Genomic DNA, 18,046 nt, shown 5'->3' on the forward strand with positions numbered 1-18,046 from the left:
CTCTTCTTGAACATAGTCATCCATCCCAAAAGCTGACTCCTATGAGCAGCTGAAACCCAAATACGATGGGGTTATCAAGTGAATCCTCTTGAGCACCTCTTCATATTTAATCATGTCGTATAAGGTATGAGGTATCCATCTGTTGAAATATAAATTTTTATTAAATCAAGCAGAAAAAGAGAAAGTTAAAATCAATGATCATGGGCTAGAAGCAAGCAAGAGAGGCCACACAACCAATAATCTGAAACAATTGTCAAAAACAAAATCAACTGCGAAAGGAAGGAAGCAACTGATCAAATCAAGAAAAAGGTAAGAGACCAACCTTTGTGTGATAAGACGAAAATCACCAAGAGCCCGGAGAACTTGAGAGAAAAGAGGGAACAAACTTAGAGCTTGATGGAGAAGATTCAAGAGGATCCAACATGAAACAGAGTGAAAAGAGAAGAATTCAACACTATCACGATAAGCTTTTCAATCCCACCATCATGGTAAGTCTCGAGTGAACATAATAAATTTCTAGAAAAGAAAAGAAACGAAAGAGAGCCACAAATAACTCCCATATGCTGACGTGTCCATTAGAAAGAGTATTTTTGAGAATGCTGAGTTGGACACTTTGAAAGGTCTCGATAAGTTCCTTTTATTAGACTAACAACAATGGTTTTTTCATTCAACATCGTCTACATCATCTTCTCCCTCTTCCTCATCCTTTCCTCTCTCTTCCACATAATAATTCAATACCAATTCAAATTTTATACTCTACAATGGTTTCTTTAATAAAATTTAACATCCTACCCCACCATTTTTATTTCATTATTTTTCTTTTTTTTTTTTATGTTTTAAATTTGTGATTATATATTAAGACTAATTATAGATTGAAATTAAATTAAGATAATTATGAATTAAATAATAATTAAATCAAGCAGAAATACATATGAAATAGTTATGTGATATATGTTTGATAATTAAACTTTTTTTTTTGGTTTTATTAAAATACATATGAAATAGTTATGTGATATAATATCTTATATTAAAAAGAAAAGATGTATAATACAATTAATTCTTCAATTCGATATATGTTTAAATTTCCTCTTTGCAAATATGTTTAAAATTTAAATTTCATTTTTCTAAGAGTTCTTTTATTAATATTAGTCTATATAGTATTTTGTTTCATTTTTATAATCTCATCATTGTTTTTTAAGTCATCTTTATTTTTTTTTATTTTATTTTTTTGTTTAGTTTCAAAATATAACATGTTTAAACTGAAAGAAGACATGTAACTCATATTTTAAGAAAGTCATAACATTTGAAATGTCTTGTACGGAATGAAGAGTGGAAAAAAATCAAAGGAATTTGATACCAGAATAATTTAGTTCATAAATCTCGTAAGAAGCGGTAGTAAGAAAACAATAGCAATTGTTGACTGATTTTTGGTAGGAAAAATATTTTCTTTCATTTTCCTATTAACAAAATCCAACCAATTTTCTACAGTTATTTTGTAGATAACTATTTTCTACAAAACAAAATTCAACTAATTTCTTAGTAAATTAATTTAAACAAAAACAATTTAATTGGTTTTAATGATCATATTAATTTGAAACTTTTATTCATAATTATTTAAGAATCTGAATAGTATTTATAAAATCAAATTATTGGACAAAACTAAAATGTTTAAAATCAATTTGAAAACAAAGTCTATCTACTTCCGCGTTGATGGTGACCACTATGGAATCTCTTCTTGAACATAGTCATCCATCCCAAAAGCTGACTCCTATGAGCAGCTGAAACCCAAATACGATGGGGTTATCAAGTGAATCCTCTTGAGCACCTCTTCATATTTAATCATGTCGTATAAGGTATGAGGTATCCATCTGTTGAAATATAAATTTTTATTAAATCAAGCAGAAAAAGAGAAAGTTAAAATCAATGATCATGGGCTAGAAGCAAGCAAGAGAGGCCACACAACCAATAATCTGAAACAATTGTCAAAAACAAAATCAACTGCGAAAGGAAGGAAGCAACTGATCAAATCAAGAAAGAGGTAAGAGACCAACCTTTGTGTGATAAGACGAAAATCACCAAGAGCCCGGAGAACTTGAGAGAAAAGAGGGAACAAACTTAGAGCTTGATGGAGAAGATTCAAGAGGATCCAACATGAAACAGAGTGAAAAGAGAAGAATTCAACACTATCACGATAAGCTTTTCAATCCCACCATCATTGTAAGTCTCGAGTGAACATAATAAATTTCTAGAAAAGAAAAGAAACGAAAGAGAGCCACAAATAACTCCCATATGCTGACGTGTCCATTAGAAAGAGTATTTTTGAGAATGCTGAGTTGGACACTTTGAAAGGCCTCGATAAGTTCCTTTTATTAGACTAACAACAATGGTTTTTTCATTCAACATCGTCTACATCATCTTCTCCCTCTTCCTCATCCTTTCCTCTCTCTTCCACATAATAATTCAATACCAATTCAAATTTTATACTCTACAATGGTTTCTTTAATAAAATTTAACATCCTACCCCACCATTTTTATTTCATTATTTTTCTTTTTTTTTTATGTTTTAAATTTGTGATTATATATTAAGACTAATTATAGATTGAAATTAAATTAAGATAATTATGAATTAAATAATTTTTTGAATTTTGTTTTCTTTTTTATTTTTTATTATTAATTAAAAAGAAAAAATAAAGAAGAAATAGAAATTGTAATTATCAAAACAAATAAAATTACAAAAAACTTAAATACAATACATTAATAAACACACGACATAACTAATAAACCACACATAACCTAATTAGTACAATATAATGAACACACAAACTTAAAATTCTCTTTGATCACGTAACATTCCAAATCTTGCCCATATGTGCTTGACTAAATCTGCTTGCAATTCATGATGGACACTTGAATCACGCAACTCGGATCTAGCACGCACATGATTTGTAAACGCATGTAACACCTCCGTTGAGAATGGTTCCAGTGTACTATACCCGCTTGCCTTAGATTGATAGTTGTTGGGATTTGGATAGTGAAATTGGTAATTAGTGGAATTTTGGGTGTTAAAAGGGTTATTGTTAGGATCCATTTCACTGGAAAAGAAACATGAAAAGATATAGACACGAGTTTACAGGAGGCTAATGGAAAATTTATAGTGAAAGTAGATGTATTTTTTTCTATGTCCAAATCAAATGAAACAAGTATCTATTTATAGAATTTGAATATGATGAATTTCAATGTAAAAATAATTTAAAACAAATAAATATTTTATAAGATAATTGATCTCTGATAATTTAGAGGAAAAAAAAATATCAGAAATCTCAGTAACAAATAAAAGAATAACATGTCCTATTTACATTAACTTTCTCCCCCACAATTTCTGTCTCTAATTATTTATATGACAAGTGGCAATGAACGGTTCATTTTTAACAATTCAATATTGTTGAATCCGATCAATACCATTTAATCCACGTAAGATTCATTTATTTATTCAATACTTCACTTTAAGTATTCAACTATTGAATTAATATTTTTCAATAAATCATTATAGATAGTTTTAGTAGTAGATTATCGGTAAAATTTTGTCTCTGGCAAGGTAGTAGCTTCTTTTCAATATTATAAAGATCATGTTTTAATTTTTTTAACAAATTTTCTATTTTAAATATCATTCAATATAGTAAGTAAAGAAGAAAAACCGTGTGTGAGAGAGAGTTCACTAGAAAAACTCATTAGCGGCAATGGTGAGAACTATTGTTGTATTTTTTCCTTTAAGTCCTGAAATCGACACACTTATGACTATTTTCAATATTTTGTCGCAATCCTATTTTTACATGTTTTAAAATATTTTTGTAGAATATAATAGCTTGTTCGATCTGTAGTATCGATGATGTCCACTGGCAGATTCACATCGGACTGTTAACTATCTAATAAAATATTACCATGTCATAAACCAATATTCTTATTTTTGTGTATTTATATATTTATCAAGAACAATAAAATTAAAATCATTACTTCGACATAGTAATTAGTGACTATTACTAAGAGTGTTAATACAGAAGTGGAAGAAATTTATTTAAAATATTATTCTTTCCTTACGATATAAAAAATATTTTTTGTTAAATTTTTATTGTAAATGTAAGAATGTATAATGTTTTTTTAGATGTTAGACAGAATTTACTTTATAGAAAATACATATATATAATTTGATATTATATCTAATTGTGTGAAAGTATAAACTTACATTGATGATTAAAAATATAAATAATAAATGTATATGAGTACTAAAACTATAGTAAAAATATACCATTTACAATAGGAGTATTATATCTTTATTATTGATGCTTTCTAAATTTAAAAGTTGAAATTATTTAAATATAGGTAGAAAATATAAATAAGTGTTGAGAAAATGATTAGTAGATATTTTTCTAAACTTATTTGACGCTCAAATGAGCAAGAATATCATGCAATTAATATGAGAAAAATAAACTGTGAAAATGAAAAGAAGGAAATTGGTCTGAGTTATGAACCAATTCAAAGAAGATAAAAAGTGCATTATAGAAGATGACAAAGGTCACATGAAAATGTGTTCGAAGAGAAATTGATTACGTCAGTTCAATTGTTGTTTGTGAAAAATAATTTTATAATAAATACATATCCATTTATTTCTCATATAAAAAAATATGGAAAACAAAAAGAGTAACAAATTCATTACTTTCATCTTCATTCAAAGTGCCAATTTTATTAATTATGTAAGTTGTTCAAGGGTTAAATAACTGATTACCAAAAAATAATTGAAAACAGACTTTATGAATCTTATCTCTAAGTTATTTCCTAAATATTTCTGTTAAGATTTTCTAGAACTAAAAAGAAAACAAAAACAAAAAATATTATTCAAGGTAATATATTTACATCTATATACTAGGATAATAGTAAAACTTGAATTTTGATAATATTTTTTTGATTTTTTCGAGAACATTTTGTGATTAAAGTACATATAGTTAATTATGGAAATGATAATTTGTTCATGATAAAATAAATCAGATATACGCTTATTCCCAAGAAAATATTTATGGTGTCATATCTACTATTATATATTGTTTCATAGTATATTGGATATTTAATATTGTATGCACTATCCTTCTTTTTGCACGACCCGTCTATAAGGCAGCCATAACATCTACTTTATGTCACCAGATATAAATCATGTTTTAGGACCATTGTTTGATAATGCTTTAGTCAATTGGTTAGATACTTTACTATTCAGTTACATGTGCTCAGTTCAAATTTTAGTATAATTGTAAGAATTGGAATCTGTTTTAATCTTGACTGTTGAAGAGAATATATATCATTCTTGATCTTTCATTATCTCATTTTGTATGTATTAAGAATTCCATACACTTTTGTCACAACCACAAATAATCTAATCGATGAAGTGAACATTAGATACACATACTTGACAAACAACTTCACTAAGTATCGTTGAGAAATGTGACATAGAAAACAACATAGTTATAAAGAAATCATCTTACAGTAATATCTAATACATATTTTAATTTTACATAACCAAACTGTCGCTCCCGCCCTTCCAAAGTTGCTCCAATTCTCTCTACCTTGCGCTTGTTCTCTTTAAATTCCCTCTCTCTCATCACTTTTGTTTAATGAACTGATCTTCTTCTTTTTTGTTCCATTCTTAATCAATTGATAAATAAACATCTTCAGGTCATCTTCCATGTTGTCATCCTTATCATTTTTCTTCTCCTTTTTCACCTTAAAATTTCAGAGAATGATCAGTTCTTTTTAAAGAATTTTTGTATTAAAGCTCTCTTTTTCCTCATCATCTTGGAAAGAGGTCCATTTGGTGTAGTTTATTTGGCCACGTTTGATCTTAAAAAATGAATGGCACTTGTGTATGCAAAAGACACAAATCCATCATTTTCCCATGATACCTCAGCTAGATGCTCTTCTTTCATATGGCAATTAGAACATAACAAATAGAAATAACTCGATGAATCATCAACATAGGGCCTGATTGGTTGTGTCTTTAGAGTTTTTTCACATCCATATTTTGGTCTACAACTATAAATCTACAACAATCATATTTTACATTTAATTTTTAGGTCTACAACAACATTTTACTTTTTCCCTTTTTTTGGGCACTAGAAACATCAAAAGCTATAGTCGTAAGTTTTGGTCTTTGGAATATAATTTTATTTAAGTTTTATATTAAACATTTTTGATAAAAAAAAAACCTAGCTTAAGAATTATATATATATATATATATATATATATATATATATATAATAATCAAACCTTGAGTGGCAGCCATAACAGAGAGAAGAAGAAAGGTTCGCATCTTTCATAATTTTTGCCCCTCCTTTCTTGTGTGATTTACATAACGAATAATTAATTAGTGATTTTTTTTTGTTTTGTTGTTAACTATTTTCTACGTATTTATATGATTGTTATGCTTTTAGATATGACAAACAACGATGCATCTTCTTCTCAAAGAGAGGTAAATACTTTTTAATGCTTTTATTTCAGAATAAGTTAGAATTAGTTAGGTAAATACTTCGTGTCATAGATTATTATTAAATTGACAGATCAAGTTTCTCAAACATTCATAGAGTTAGTTCTATCTCAACTTGATAAAGAAAATTGGATAGACACTTTTTAAGTAGAGAAGGGAAACTAAGTGTGAGGAAAAGTTTCAAAGAAGCTATTGGATCTGATTTCGTATGGAAAACTTTTGGAAATGATCTTCAAAATTTGAAGCTCTGGTATGACTGCTACCGTTGACTATGCGGCTCCACCGGAGTATCCATCAATCATAGCACATGAATAATAACCATGGATAAAGAATGGTGGGATTCTCGAATACAAGTAAACATTTCATTATATATATTAAATTATTTTTTCTTTTATTTTAGAACTTTAATACGTAAGTATAGATAATAATATACAAATCTTTTTAAAATATTTAGGAAACTCAACTGGCTAAACGATTTCGTAAGAGAAGTTTAGCCAATGAAGATTTCTTAGAAAGAATGTTTACTGGATCCCATATTGGAGTTCAAGATGGATGGTGAGTTGGAAATGGCCCTGATGTGTATCGTCCTCAACGTACATATGATACTCAAGGACAAGTTGATATGAACACAACTTATGTTGGTGAGGATTCATAGGTGCCGTTATCTACTCCAGAAGATGCATAAAATCAGACCAATCAGTCAACACAAGGCACCATTAATCCACCTTCCAATGAACGATCACATTCTGATCACCGAAGTAAACGTAAACGTGGGGCATCGAACATTGACAATCGGACTGATCTATCAAAAGCTTTCCCTGAACGATCAAATGCAATAACAATGGCAGCAACTGAGATGTCATCCGTAATGACATCTGACGTAACCATGGCTGCACGACGGATACATCAAAATTCAGAGATTGAGTTTGGCTCAATATTCTATTCGGATGCCAATAATTTACTTTCGAATGATGAAGTTGCTCGAAGATGGTTTATAGGGATTCAAGAAAAAAAGTTTGCACTTCTTTATCTCAACCAAATGATTGGTCGTAAACATGACGAGTAATCATTAAAAAAAAATCATCTGTCTTTGCTTTAGGATTTTTTGGGAGGGGCTTTTGATTTCATATATTCTATTTGATTTTCTAAATGTTATTGTATTGGTTTTCTCTTAGTTCACATCTTATCGTATTTTATATATTTCTTACGTTTTTATGTGGTGTTAAATACAAATAGTACAATTGTTTTGGCAAATGGTGGAGGATGACATTGAAGATGATTCTAAATTATTAGATAGTTTAGAATAATAAATATGGTGAAGCAACCATTGTGTGCTCATCCCAACTGCGGTCGTCAATTTGTAGAAGATCTAATACACGGTCATCCATACAAATGTGACTTTCTCCTGAGAATGCGTCTCAAAGTATTTTTTGATCTATGTGAGATCATAGAAAAAACATACAAGATCAGATCTTCTCAAAATTTGTCTGTGAAAGAAAGTGGAGCAATATTTCTCTATATTTGTGGTCACAATGCGAGTCAACGTAGTATCATGAGAATGTTTGGACATTCGCAAGAGACCATATGCAGAAAAATTTATGAGGTGCTTAATGTAATGGAGCTTATGGCAATAGATACGTTTAAGCCGGATCCTACGAATATCACTCAAGTTCATCCTAAATTGCAGTCCGATAAATAATATTGGCTGTAGCTCATAGGAATTGTTGGTGCAATGGATGGCACACATGTGCCTGCTATGGTCTCAGGACGAGATCACCAACGATACTGGAATAGAAAAAGCATATGCAGCATGAATATTCTAGCAGTATGTAACTTTGACATGTTATTTACTTACATATATGTAGGTGTTTTTGGTTCTGCTCATGACACAAAAGTGCTTTCTTTAGCTATGGAAGGCGATCCTAATTTTCCGCATCCACATATAGGTAAATATTACCTTGTTGATTCAGGATATGCGCTACGTCGAGGGTATTTGGGACCATTTAGGCAAACTTGGTACCATCACAATCAGTTTCAAAATCAAGCACCACCCAATAATCATAAAGAAAAGTTTAATTGGCGTCATTCTTTACTTCGTTGTGTCATTGAAAGAACATTTGGAGTGTGGAAAGGAAAATGGAGGATCATGCAAGACCGGGCATGGTATAACATTGTAACAACAAGAAAGATCATGGTAGCAACTATGGCACTACATAACTTTGTATGGAAATTAGGCATACCAGATCTCGACTTTGATATTGATTGGATGCAAGATAATGATCATCACCCTACTTTAGATGATGAGGATGAAACAGTGGAACAAGACATGACTGGTTCGAGGCAACACATGGAGGGATTTCGCGATGAGATTGCAATGAGTTTATGGAATTCTAGTAGGTAGGTGTGAGCATTGTTTTATTATTATTGAAAAACTCATAAGCTAATAAGTTTTCTTTTAATACACATTTATTAATTTTATTTAAGTTTTAGATGGTATTTTTTTTATTTAGTAGTAAAAATATAAAAGAAAAATCCAAATATATACCTAATATTTATCTCATGTTTTCAATTTAAAAAAATAAAAGCTGTTTTTACCAATCATGCTTTCATTTAATTTTACAATCTAAATTCTACAGATACATCAAAAAAATCTACAGACAAATTTCTACAACTAAAATCCTAAAGCTACAACCACAACCAATCAGGCTCATAATGGTGTTAAAGTAGAAAATTTCGAATCTAAACTATGATTTATTATTCATATATCATAGTTAAAAAATAAAGTATAGATTTTGTGTTGAAATGTAATATCTTTAGTATCTTGGATAATACACAATCTTTATTGTTGTCGTGGCATGAACATTCATAAGAACTAAATTTTTTTTCCGTTTGTTTACTTATTTATAAAAAGCTTAAGAAACACAATCTTTTTTATTTGGATATTTGTTGAGTACAAGAGAAGAGGAAGTACGATTTCACAAATAAGCATCATCCAAACTAATACATAATATGAAAAAACCAAAAAAACTTCTTGTAAATTCTTTAAAAATCTTTTAAAAACCCTTGTACATCTTTTAAAACCCTTTAAAGCCCTTTAAAAATCTCTTGTAAATCTTTTAAAACCCTTTTAAAATCACTTGTAAATCTTTCAAAACACTTTCATCCCTTTCAAAACACTTTTAAACCCTTTCAAAATCTTTAAAAAACATTTGTAAATCTTTTAAAGCCCTTTAAAATCCCTTGTAAATCTTTTCAAACCCTTTTAAAATCTCTTGTAAATCTTTTAAAACCCTTTTAAAATTCCTTGTAAATCCTTTTAAAATTCCTTGTAAAGAATTTAAAACCCTTATAAAATCCTTTGTAAACCTTTTAAAACCCTTTTAAAATCCCTTGTAACTCTATTTCCCGCCAAAAAACATTTTTTTGCGAGAAAAATAATTTGAGGGAAAATTTTGTTTTCGAAAATTTTTGGCGGGAAAATTGTTTTGGAAGATTTTAGGCGAAAAAATATTAATATTTCATTTTGTTAACTTAAAACAATTTCTAAATAGGGGTAAAATGGTCATTAAAAATTTAAAGAAGGTAGAAATGAAAATGGCTAAAAAAAGGGTAGAGTTGAAAAGGGGCATCTTGAAAAGGGCATTTAGGAGAATTTTTCTTTTATAACAATGTAACAACTGATTGTTTTTCTGTAATCAAATTTCACACTTTCTTTCTGAAAATAATGACTCCAAGGTAAGAACGGTCCGAAACATAGAATCTTACGAAAGTAAATCGACTAATAAATTAATACTTGATAAATTAATAACCTCTATAAATTAATAAATTCTTCCGGTCCGGAGTAGAGACCAGTGTAAAAAGTGACACAAATCGATAAATTAATAAGATAATAATGTTTTTTGAAAATCCTATGTAAATTTATAGTCCCATAAATATCATAAATTAATAATTATATAAATAAATCAACTATATATATATTATATGTAAAAACTTTTCTTGAAATATATTTTTAAATTTATATTTGTTCTTATTTGAATTTAGTTTTAATATTTTACTGTATCAAAAACTTTTGGTGTTGTTTTCTAGACATGATTATTATTTTTTACTTGTAATTGGATGTAGAAAGATATTTTCTATAATGTTTGAAATCTTATAGAATTTATTAAAAAGTTACTAAATTAGGAAAATCTCTCCATAAATTAATAAATTTTGCAGTCACAACATTATTAATTTATAGAGGTTTTACAGTATTTTCATTTGAACATAGAGGAAATATTATTTTAATTTTTACTTAAATATAATTTAACGTTAAATATTTTTTTTAAAATTGAATTTTTTACTATCTTTTTTTTTTAATCTAATTTTAAATTATATTCAAGAAAAAAATAAACGTTTATACATATACATGTAACTTTGTCTTAAATAAATTAAAGAACTCTAAGGTGTTCTTCTTGATCCAAACATTTGAATCCTAAGAATTTTTTACGATCATCTATATAGAAACATTAATTTTATAACAATGTCACAACCAATTGTTTTTTGTAATCAAATTTCACACTTTATTTCAGAAAATAATGAGTCCACGGTCTGAAACATTAAATCTTACGAAAGTAAAACGACTATTGTCATTTGAAAACAGAGGAAATATTATTTGCTACCCAAAAAAAAAAAAGTTTTTAATTTGATCAAGTTTTCAATTCTTACTGTGGATATGATTCTCTAATTCGTCAACAAACTTATCAGCATAACTACTCAACAATCCAGGACTAACCAAAGTTTCCTTCAGTTTCTTATGATTCCTCCTCACTAGATTCCCAATCTCACTATTTTTATCCATCACAGATTTGACCGTATCCCTCAAGCTCTCCTTCGAAAACCAACCAGTAATTTCATCTCTCTTTACTTTCACGGAGACCTCGAGTTCTTCGGTCAACAATCTCGTTGTGAGAACTTGATCAACCAATTGTGGAATAAACACAATCTGGCAATCACTAACCAAAGACTCCCACATTGAACCGAACCCGCAATGGTTCACAAAGCAACCTATTGATGGATGAGACAATATCAAAGGTTGTTCCACCCATCCTCCCCAAACAATTCCACGCCCTTTAATCCGTTCTTCGAACCCTTCTGGTAATGCTTCTTGAATCGTTGAAGACCCTCTCGGTGGCATAACCGCTACCAAAAAAGGTAGACCCGTGAGCTCCATTCCTAAACAGAGTTCTTGAAATTGATCTATCTCGAAAAAGAAATGGGTGCCAAACGCACAGTACACTACCGAGCTTGGTTCAAATCCGTTTAACCAATTATTCCATCGATCTTCTAGCGGCTTACCACTCTTCCCTTGTGGATCAAGGAACATTGGACCGGTTAAGAGAACTTTTCTCTGACATTGTCTTTCGATGAAATCACATAAGTTACCTTCGATTTCTGCACATGTCCTTATGGCAATGACGTCGCAGTTCTTAAGGCCTGTGGTGACTCGATCAAAGAGAAATTTGCGGGTGTTTGCGAAGAGTGAATAGATGTTAGCGTCATGTCCACGTAATGCTACTTTTGATGAAGGAAACCCAGGTGGAGGAGAACCTAATTCAGCACGAGGAGCGAAAAACATAGCTATAAAAGCTGCCGATATGATCTGGTAACTTACACTTTTGATTCCTAATTCTTTTGCCATTTGTGGAATCCAATCAACAAAATCGAAGAAAATTAGGTCAGGTTTCAAAGAACGAATCTTAACTTCAATCTGTTCGCGTAGAAGATCCATGGCATCAGCGAGGACTCTCTTAGATGAGTTCGGGAGATCCGCGGTTGTCTCTGCGCCAACAGGGAGACCATCAACATGAGGAAGAGTAACATTCTCGAAGTGAATGCTGTTTGGGAACAAGTTGAGAGGTTCGAGTTGTTTCTGAGCTTTCTTGGGAGCCAAGAAAGTAACCCTATGACCTTTTTCAGCTAATTTGTTAGCTAGATGAAGATACGGAATCATATGACCAAAACCAAACCATGGATAAAGAAAAGCATGAAACTTTGACCCCATTTTCCTTTCCCCTAAATTGTCAAAACCTAAAACAAGAAACTCAAACGAAATAAAAACTTTGTATTTTCTTTCTAAGAGAAAAAACTGTTATGTGATTGATGCTTCTCGTCTATTCAGGATACCACTACATGAAGCAATGAACGACTAATTTAATGGTATTTTAGGTTAAGTGTGATTATCAGTGAATGGTTAGTTGAATTAGGTGGGAATTATTAGTTTACTTTAATATATAAAACCAAATTATTGGTTTACTACTTTACTTGTTTCATGTGTTAGTGTGGTTGTCAAGAATGGTTGTGGTTGCCTTTTCATTTTTGTCCTTATAGAAAAATTGTTTGAGTAAATTTCATTAATGTATTACGTCAAATAGTTGCATATTTTAAAGAAGGCATACGTTTTATCACATAATAAGATAATTGGCCGACAAAAAAAAAACAAGGCATAGAGACACGTATAAGATTTTTAATCATAAAATATAATGTATTTAAATATTTAAATGTTATGTATATTTAACTTTTTCTCGCAATTTTGTTTTTGATATTCGAATGAGGTTTTCTTTATTACTATCGACGGATACATTGGGATTTTGGAAAGAAATTATTCATTGAAGAGTAAATAATTTTGTACACGCTCAAACTTTTTAATGACAATGTATTTTCTCCTACGTGATCGAGGTTATCTGATGATCTCTTCTATTATAATATATTATTTGGTTTACATTTTGTGATTGAAAGTTTTAACTTAACAGCTTTAACAAATAAAAAATGTTTAAGACCACGATAAGGGTTTACTATGTTGGAATTATGGTTTAGATATGAGAAAATAATATTGCAAATGAAGAAAAACAACATTGTTGTAGAGTAAACACAATATGTTTTTCTAGAAACGTTAGAAAAGATTTCTAAAAGCTTTTGAAAGTTTCCAAATTTTTTATCTTTCAAGTGAAGAAGATGGACATTATTTATACAGTGTAAACACGTAATTTTATAAAATTATGTTTTTGTTATCCACAAGCAATGTGCTTTCTTCAATTCAAAGGTATTTTCGTAAATAAAATGTATTATATGCTGAAGTTGAACAGTAACATTCCGAAAATTCAAAAGAATCTTTGAAGCATTACTATAATAAAAATACTAAAATTTGCAAAATATACAAAGTTGAAATCTTGTGTAAACTCCAAATCTTAAAAACAAAATAAATTAAACTTTAGAAAGTCTACCAAGTCTCGCTCTACGAATAACAAACTCTAAACCTCAGCTGCATACCGCTTCTCGTCAATGCTCTCTGCACGGAATCAGAACTTATGTGAGTGAAAAATCGCTCAGTAAGACTACAAACCCGAAGAACAAGTACCAACACGGTCTGATCCCGCACAGAATAATATTTACGTGTTGGTACTAACAAACATAGTTTCAATTCAATTAATTTTAAATAAAGTAAAGCACGTCAGAACTTATGCTAGCAAAATACATAATTAAATCATAAGAACATAATAATATCATCAGACAGAATAATAACCTCAGAACAAAACGAGCATGTATCCATCAATGCACGTCGGAATGGTACAACTGCAGCATTAGTCGACCCAAACCATATACTGACAGAATATTTACATAATATACTCGATAGAGATGTTGGCCCCTAACGAGGTGATAAAGAAGTACGGTCCACGGAATTAACCGACCTCAATCCCACTAACAAAATACATAATAATCTGTTGGCGATGCCGACTACCACAGATTGCACAATAGAGCTGTAACAACCCGTCCCGTGGGACCCGCCCACGTGGACATACTCCTCCACGTGGCATCATGTTGGCTCTGTATCGCATCGATCCTAACCTCTCTCCTTGGGCCACCTAAGCCCACAGGTAGGTTATTGGTGCGCTTGGCGTTCCACGAACTCAAGACCTCACCCTATAACAACGTTCCCACAAGACAAGCTGTTACCAATTGATCTAAGTCGACTTTTATATAACAACCCGTCCCGTGGGATCCGCCCACGTGGCCATAGTCTGTCACGTGGCATCCTGTTGGCTCTGCAGCGCATCGCCCCATGCTGATACTGGTCTTAACAGAATAACATATCTTATTATCATAATATCCAAATTAATTATCGAATCAAACAAATAAATTTTCAAAAATTAACCTTCAAATAATTTAATTGATTATTTAAACTCACATTTAACATATTATACGAATGTACCAGTCTTAACAGAATACCATATTTTATTTCTAAATAGAATAACATATCTTATTACCAAAAAACATATTCATATTAGTTTATCTAGATAACCAAATTAATTTTTACAACTTATCATGCAACTAATTTAATTAATTAGTTTTCTCCCTCCTAAAATATTATACAACGGAATAATATCTAAAAGGGATTTAGAACTCACCTGACAAAGATATTCAGATATTCAGATCGAACGAGTGATCAACCGTAATTCCGGACACATTCCAAACCACCAAACAATTTACCTAAATTCAACCGTTAATAAAAAAAATACCTAAACTACACCATCGGAAAGATAATTTCAAGTGAAATCTAGAACAGGTATCTGATTTGCCAAAACCGGTTTAAAAAGAGCCGAACCGGTCAGAATTGCTATGGGTTTAAAATCAAAACTCAATCAATTCCAAATTAGATTTCAAAATAATATTCTCCATAGACATAAAATTCCAGAACCGGTTTTAAAACCTTAAGAACCGGCTTAAATAAATTGCGATTTGACTATGAATCAACAAAATTTGAAATATTTACCAATCAGATTCCGATCGTTTTCGACTTTCGTTTGGTGAATTTTCAGCGACGTTGGTTTTTTATTGAAGAGAGCTTTCTAACAAGGTATAGATCAAGTTCTAATTCTTCCTGAAACGAAATCCACCATTAAAGAGCTTGAAGCTCACTTCCATGGAGAAAATTTGAATAAGGAAGAAGATGAGGCTTACCAAACTCTTGTACCAAAGCTGAATACAACCCAGAACTAAAGCTCTAATATGAAGAAGCACGATCAACCTAACTCACAACAAAATCCGATCACAAGTTGCCCTAAAATAATCAAATCGAAGTTGATGAAGAAAGGTCTTGAAATCTCATCAAAACTTCCAATTCATTGTAATCGGCTTCTAAATCGTTGGGGCTTTAAAACGCATATATATACGATATATTAGGGTTGAGAGATAGAGATTTGAGTTGCCAAAAACTATCCCTCTGATTTTGGAACGATGAACTCGAGTTGCCCTCATTTTTTTTCGTTTTTGCAGTTTAGTCTCTGAACCTTTCTTTATTTAGAGATTTTGTCTTGGACTTTTGAATCAATCAGAAATCTCCCTGAAGTTATACAGTTTTTAAATTATCAAATTAACTTTTCCCCTCTTTCAAATTTGGGGTGTTACATGAATTACCCACAGCAAGAAACTGAAAAAAGTTGAAAGTCGCATGTTTGATGAGGGCCGGCCCAGACCTAAAACGTAACAAACATGTGCTTTAAACATTAAAATATATTTAATTTTTAAGAGGCATCATAATTACAAAATCGTCTATTGTGCAGTGGTATTTGTCAATTCAAAAATTTGAATGTGGCGGGTTCAGAATCTGAACTACGCAAATTTTAGAAATTGTTTAGGGAAATTTGTAAGTACAACCAACAAAAATTTAATAATTAAGTAACTAACCTAATAAAAAAATCTCATATGATATTCTCCATATTTTTCATATTAAGACTATTTTACCCTTATATTCATTATAGTCTTTCATCTCTTATCTCTCAATTTTTTGTTTATACCAACTTAACAAATATTTTTCTAGAATGTTACTATTATTAATAATTTTGTTAATTTCACAAATCAAAACCTAAATTTCATTACAAAATTTATAAAATTTATTGCTTGGGTTCCTTATATACTATCATTTCTTAGGGTTTAGTTTTATCTATTTAAAAACAAAAATCTTGTAGATATAAATACAAATAGGAAACCCACTACAAAAAACAAGGGATCTAAAGTCACTTTTTAAATGAGTATTATTATCAAAAGGCCCATTATCTCTCTAGACCTAAAAATCCTCTCCCTTCTCTCTAAAAACAAAAGGAGCTGCCGCCTAGGTTTTTCCGGTTTCGGTGGCTTCCACAGCACCGGAGCCGGTGAAACTCTTTCTCTTTCTTTGTTTTATCTCTTTCCTTTGGCACATCTATGATTTTTCTTCCAACGGAATCAATTCTAGTTTTCTAGATCTAGATTTTTAAAGCTTAATCTCCTCATCCTTGGGTTCTTGATGTTTGGATCTTTTGTCTCCGCCATTCTTAGCACCAGTTCTGGTCGTATCCTTCTTGGCAGAGGCAGTCTTCAACCGGTTCTTCACTGCCTCAGATGAAGATTTTTCACCATCGTAGATCTAGATCTTCTTCCTTTCTTCAAGAGACATTCTTTGTGTCTCTAGGCTTTGGATGTGTCTCACTGCCTCCGTGGCTCCTTGGAGCAGTATAAAGTGGATCGCACGGCACTTTCATTCGGTTTTATCTTGTGGTAAAGGAGATTCTTGTATTATAATCCGTTTGTGTGTTTTTGTAAGTCTCAAATTTGTTTTAATTTGCTAGGTTTAAGTTTTGTTAAATCTTTTTTTGGATATCTAGATGCTGATCCGGGAAGTATTAATGGATGTTGTTAGTTTATTTGTTTGGGTTTTCCCCTTTGTTTACCTTGTTTAGTCTTTGTCTCCGGGAGTTTTCTGTTACTCGCCGGCTAATGTCTCCGGGAGGTTTTTGTTACTCGCCGGCTAATGTCTCCGGAAATGTTCATGTTCTTGCCGGCTTTATTGTCACAGTGGAGGAATCGATCACAATCTTTTGTAGCCTGCCTAGGGCTACTCTTTTTAGCTATAGAATCTCTTTGAAGTTCATAAATGCATTACTTAGGTGTAGTGATTTTTCTGTAGTTGATTGTCCTCATTCCTTTTGTGCTTTTGTAAACAACTTGATGTGTTATATCATATGAATCATTCAGACGAAAAAGTCACTTTTTAAATACCCTAACGTCAGTTTAAAACTAACTCTAACAATATAAAGTCACTTTTCAAAATGACTTAACAAGTGATGACGTTAAGTGTTTTAACATCACTTGAAAAACTAACTTTAAAACTAACGTCAAAAGATACAATGGGCTTTAATTCTTTAATGGGCTTTAATTTTTTGTCTGAATGCAAAACACATTTGCATTTACACTTATGTCTTGTCTGAATCCAAATACATATTTTCTGAATTCTTTACATTTTGTCCGAATCAAAGCTGTAAATAAAACAAGGGACAATAGCCAAAAGAAATCAAATATCTCAATAGTAAGAACAATACATAATATATAGTTTCATGTTTAGAAAGTCAAATAGAAAAATACAAGAATATTGTTTGGTATACAATTGCCTTGTTCTCTTTCAATTTCTTTTTCAATCTGATATGCACATCTTCTTGTACCTCTTCTGAA

General features: G+C 30.8%; 2 protein-coding genes, 3 long non-coding RNA genes and 1 pseudogene across 8 annotated transcripts; 2 read left to right on the top strand and 4 right to left on the bottom strand.

Moving 5' to 3' along the window:
- The first annotated feature begins 2,849 nt into the window (after window positions 1-2,849).
- AT3G05805 lies at window positions 2,850-3,093 on the top strand. Its single transcript, NR_141201.1, has one exon. It is a non-coding gene; the product is annotated as an other RNA (long non-coding RNA).
- Window positions 3,094-8,258: 5,165 nt separating this feature from the next.
- On the top strand, window positions 8,259-8,927 carry AT3G29620 (annotated as a pseudogene; the record flags this gene model as incomplete). Its single annotated transcript has 1 exon — window positions 8,259-8,927.
- A 2,116-nt stretch (window positions 8,928-11,043) lies between these two features.
- AT3G29630 (UDP-Glycosyltransferase superfamily protein) lies at window positions 11,044-12,717 on the bottom strand. Of its 2 annotated transcripts, NM_001339026.1 has the most exons (2): window positions 11,948-12,651; window positions 11,070-11,869 (listed from the first exon to the last, which is right to left on the bottom strand). In NM_001339026.1, exons 1-2 carry the CDS (start codon window positions 12,564-12,566, stop codon window positions 11,220-11,222), a joined length of 1,269 nt encoding a protein of 422 aa, NP_001326983.1. In that variant the 5' UTR covers window positions 12,567-12,651; the 3' UTR covers window positions 11,070-11,219. The 2 variants fall into 2 exon arrangements, with proteins under 2 accessions (NP_189604.1, NP_001326983.1); NM_113884.3 differs by having other exon boundaries at window positions 11,044-12,717.
- Window positions 12,718-14,137: 1,420 nt separating this feature from the next.
- AT3G05815 lies at window positions 14,138-14,376 on the bottom strand. The gene has a single exon (NR_141202.1). It is a non-coding gene; the product is annotated as an other RNA (long non-coding RNA).
- A 536-nt stretch (window positions 14,377-14,912) lies between these two features.
- AT3G05825 lies at window positions 14,913-15,210 on the bottom strand. The gene is made up of 2 exons (NR_141203.1): window positions 15,079-15,210; window positions 14,913-15,047 (listed from the first exon to the last, which is right to left on the bottom strand). It is a non-coding gene; the product is annotated as an other RNA (long non-coding RNA).
- Window positions 15,211-16,550: 1,340 nt separating this feature from the next.
- Window positions 16,551-17,570, bottom strand: AT3G29633 (uncharacterized protein). 2 transcript variants are annotated; one of them, NM_001339029.1, is made up of 2 exons: window positions 17,351-17,570; window positions 16,593-17,316 (listed from the first exon to the last, which is right to left on the bottom strand). In NM_001339029.1, exon 2 carries the CDS (start codon window positions 17,077-17,079, stop codon window positions 16,984-16,986), a length of 96 nt encoding a protein of 31 aa, NP_001326985.1. In that variant the 5' UTR covers window positions 17,080-17,316; window positions 17,351-17,570; the 3' UTR covers window positions 16,593-16,983. The 2 variants fall into 2 exon arrangements, with proteins under 2 accessions (NP_001319667.1, NP_001326985.1); NM_001339028.1 differs by having other exon boundaries at window positions 16,551-17,539.
- Between the last annotated feature and the right edge of the window lie 476 nt (window positions 17,571-18,046).

This window comes from Arabidopsis thaliana, chromosome 3 (assembly GCF_000001735.4).
Source record: "Arabidopsis thaliana chromosome 3, partial sequence".
NCBI lineage: Eukaryota > Viridiplantae > Streptophyta > Magnoliopsida > Brassicales > Brassicaceae > Arabidopsis > Arabidopsis thaliana.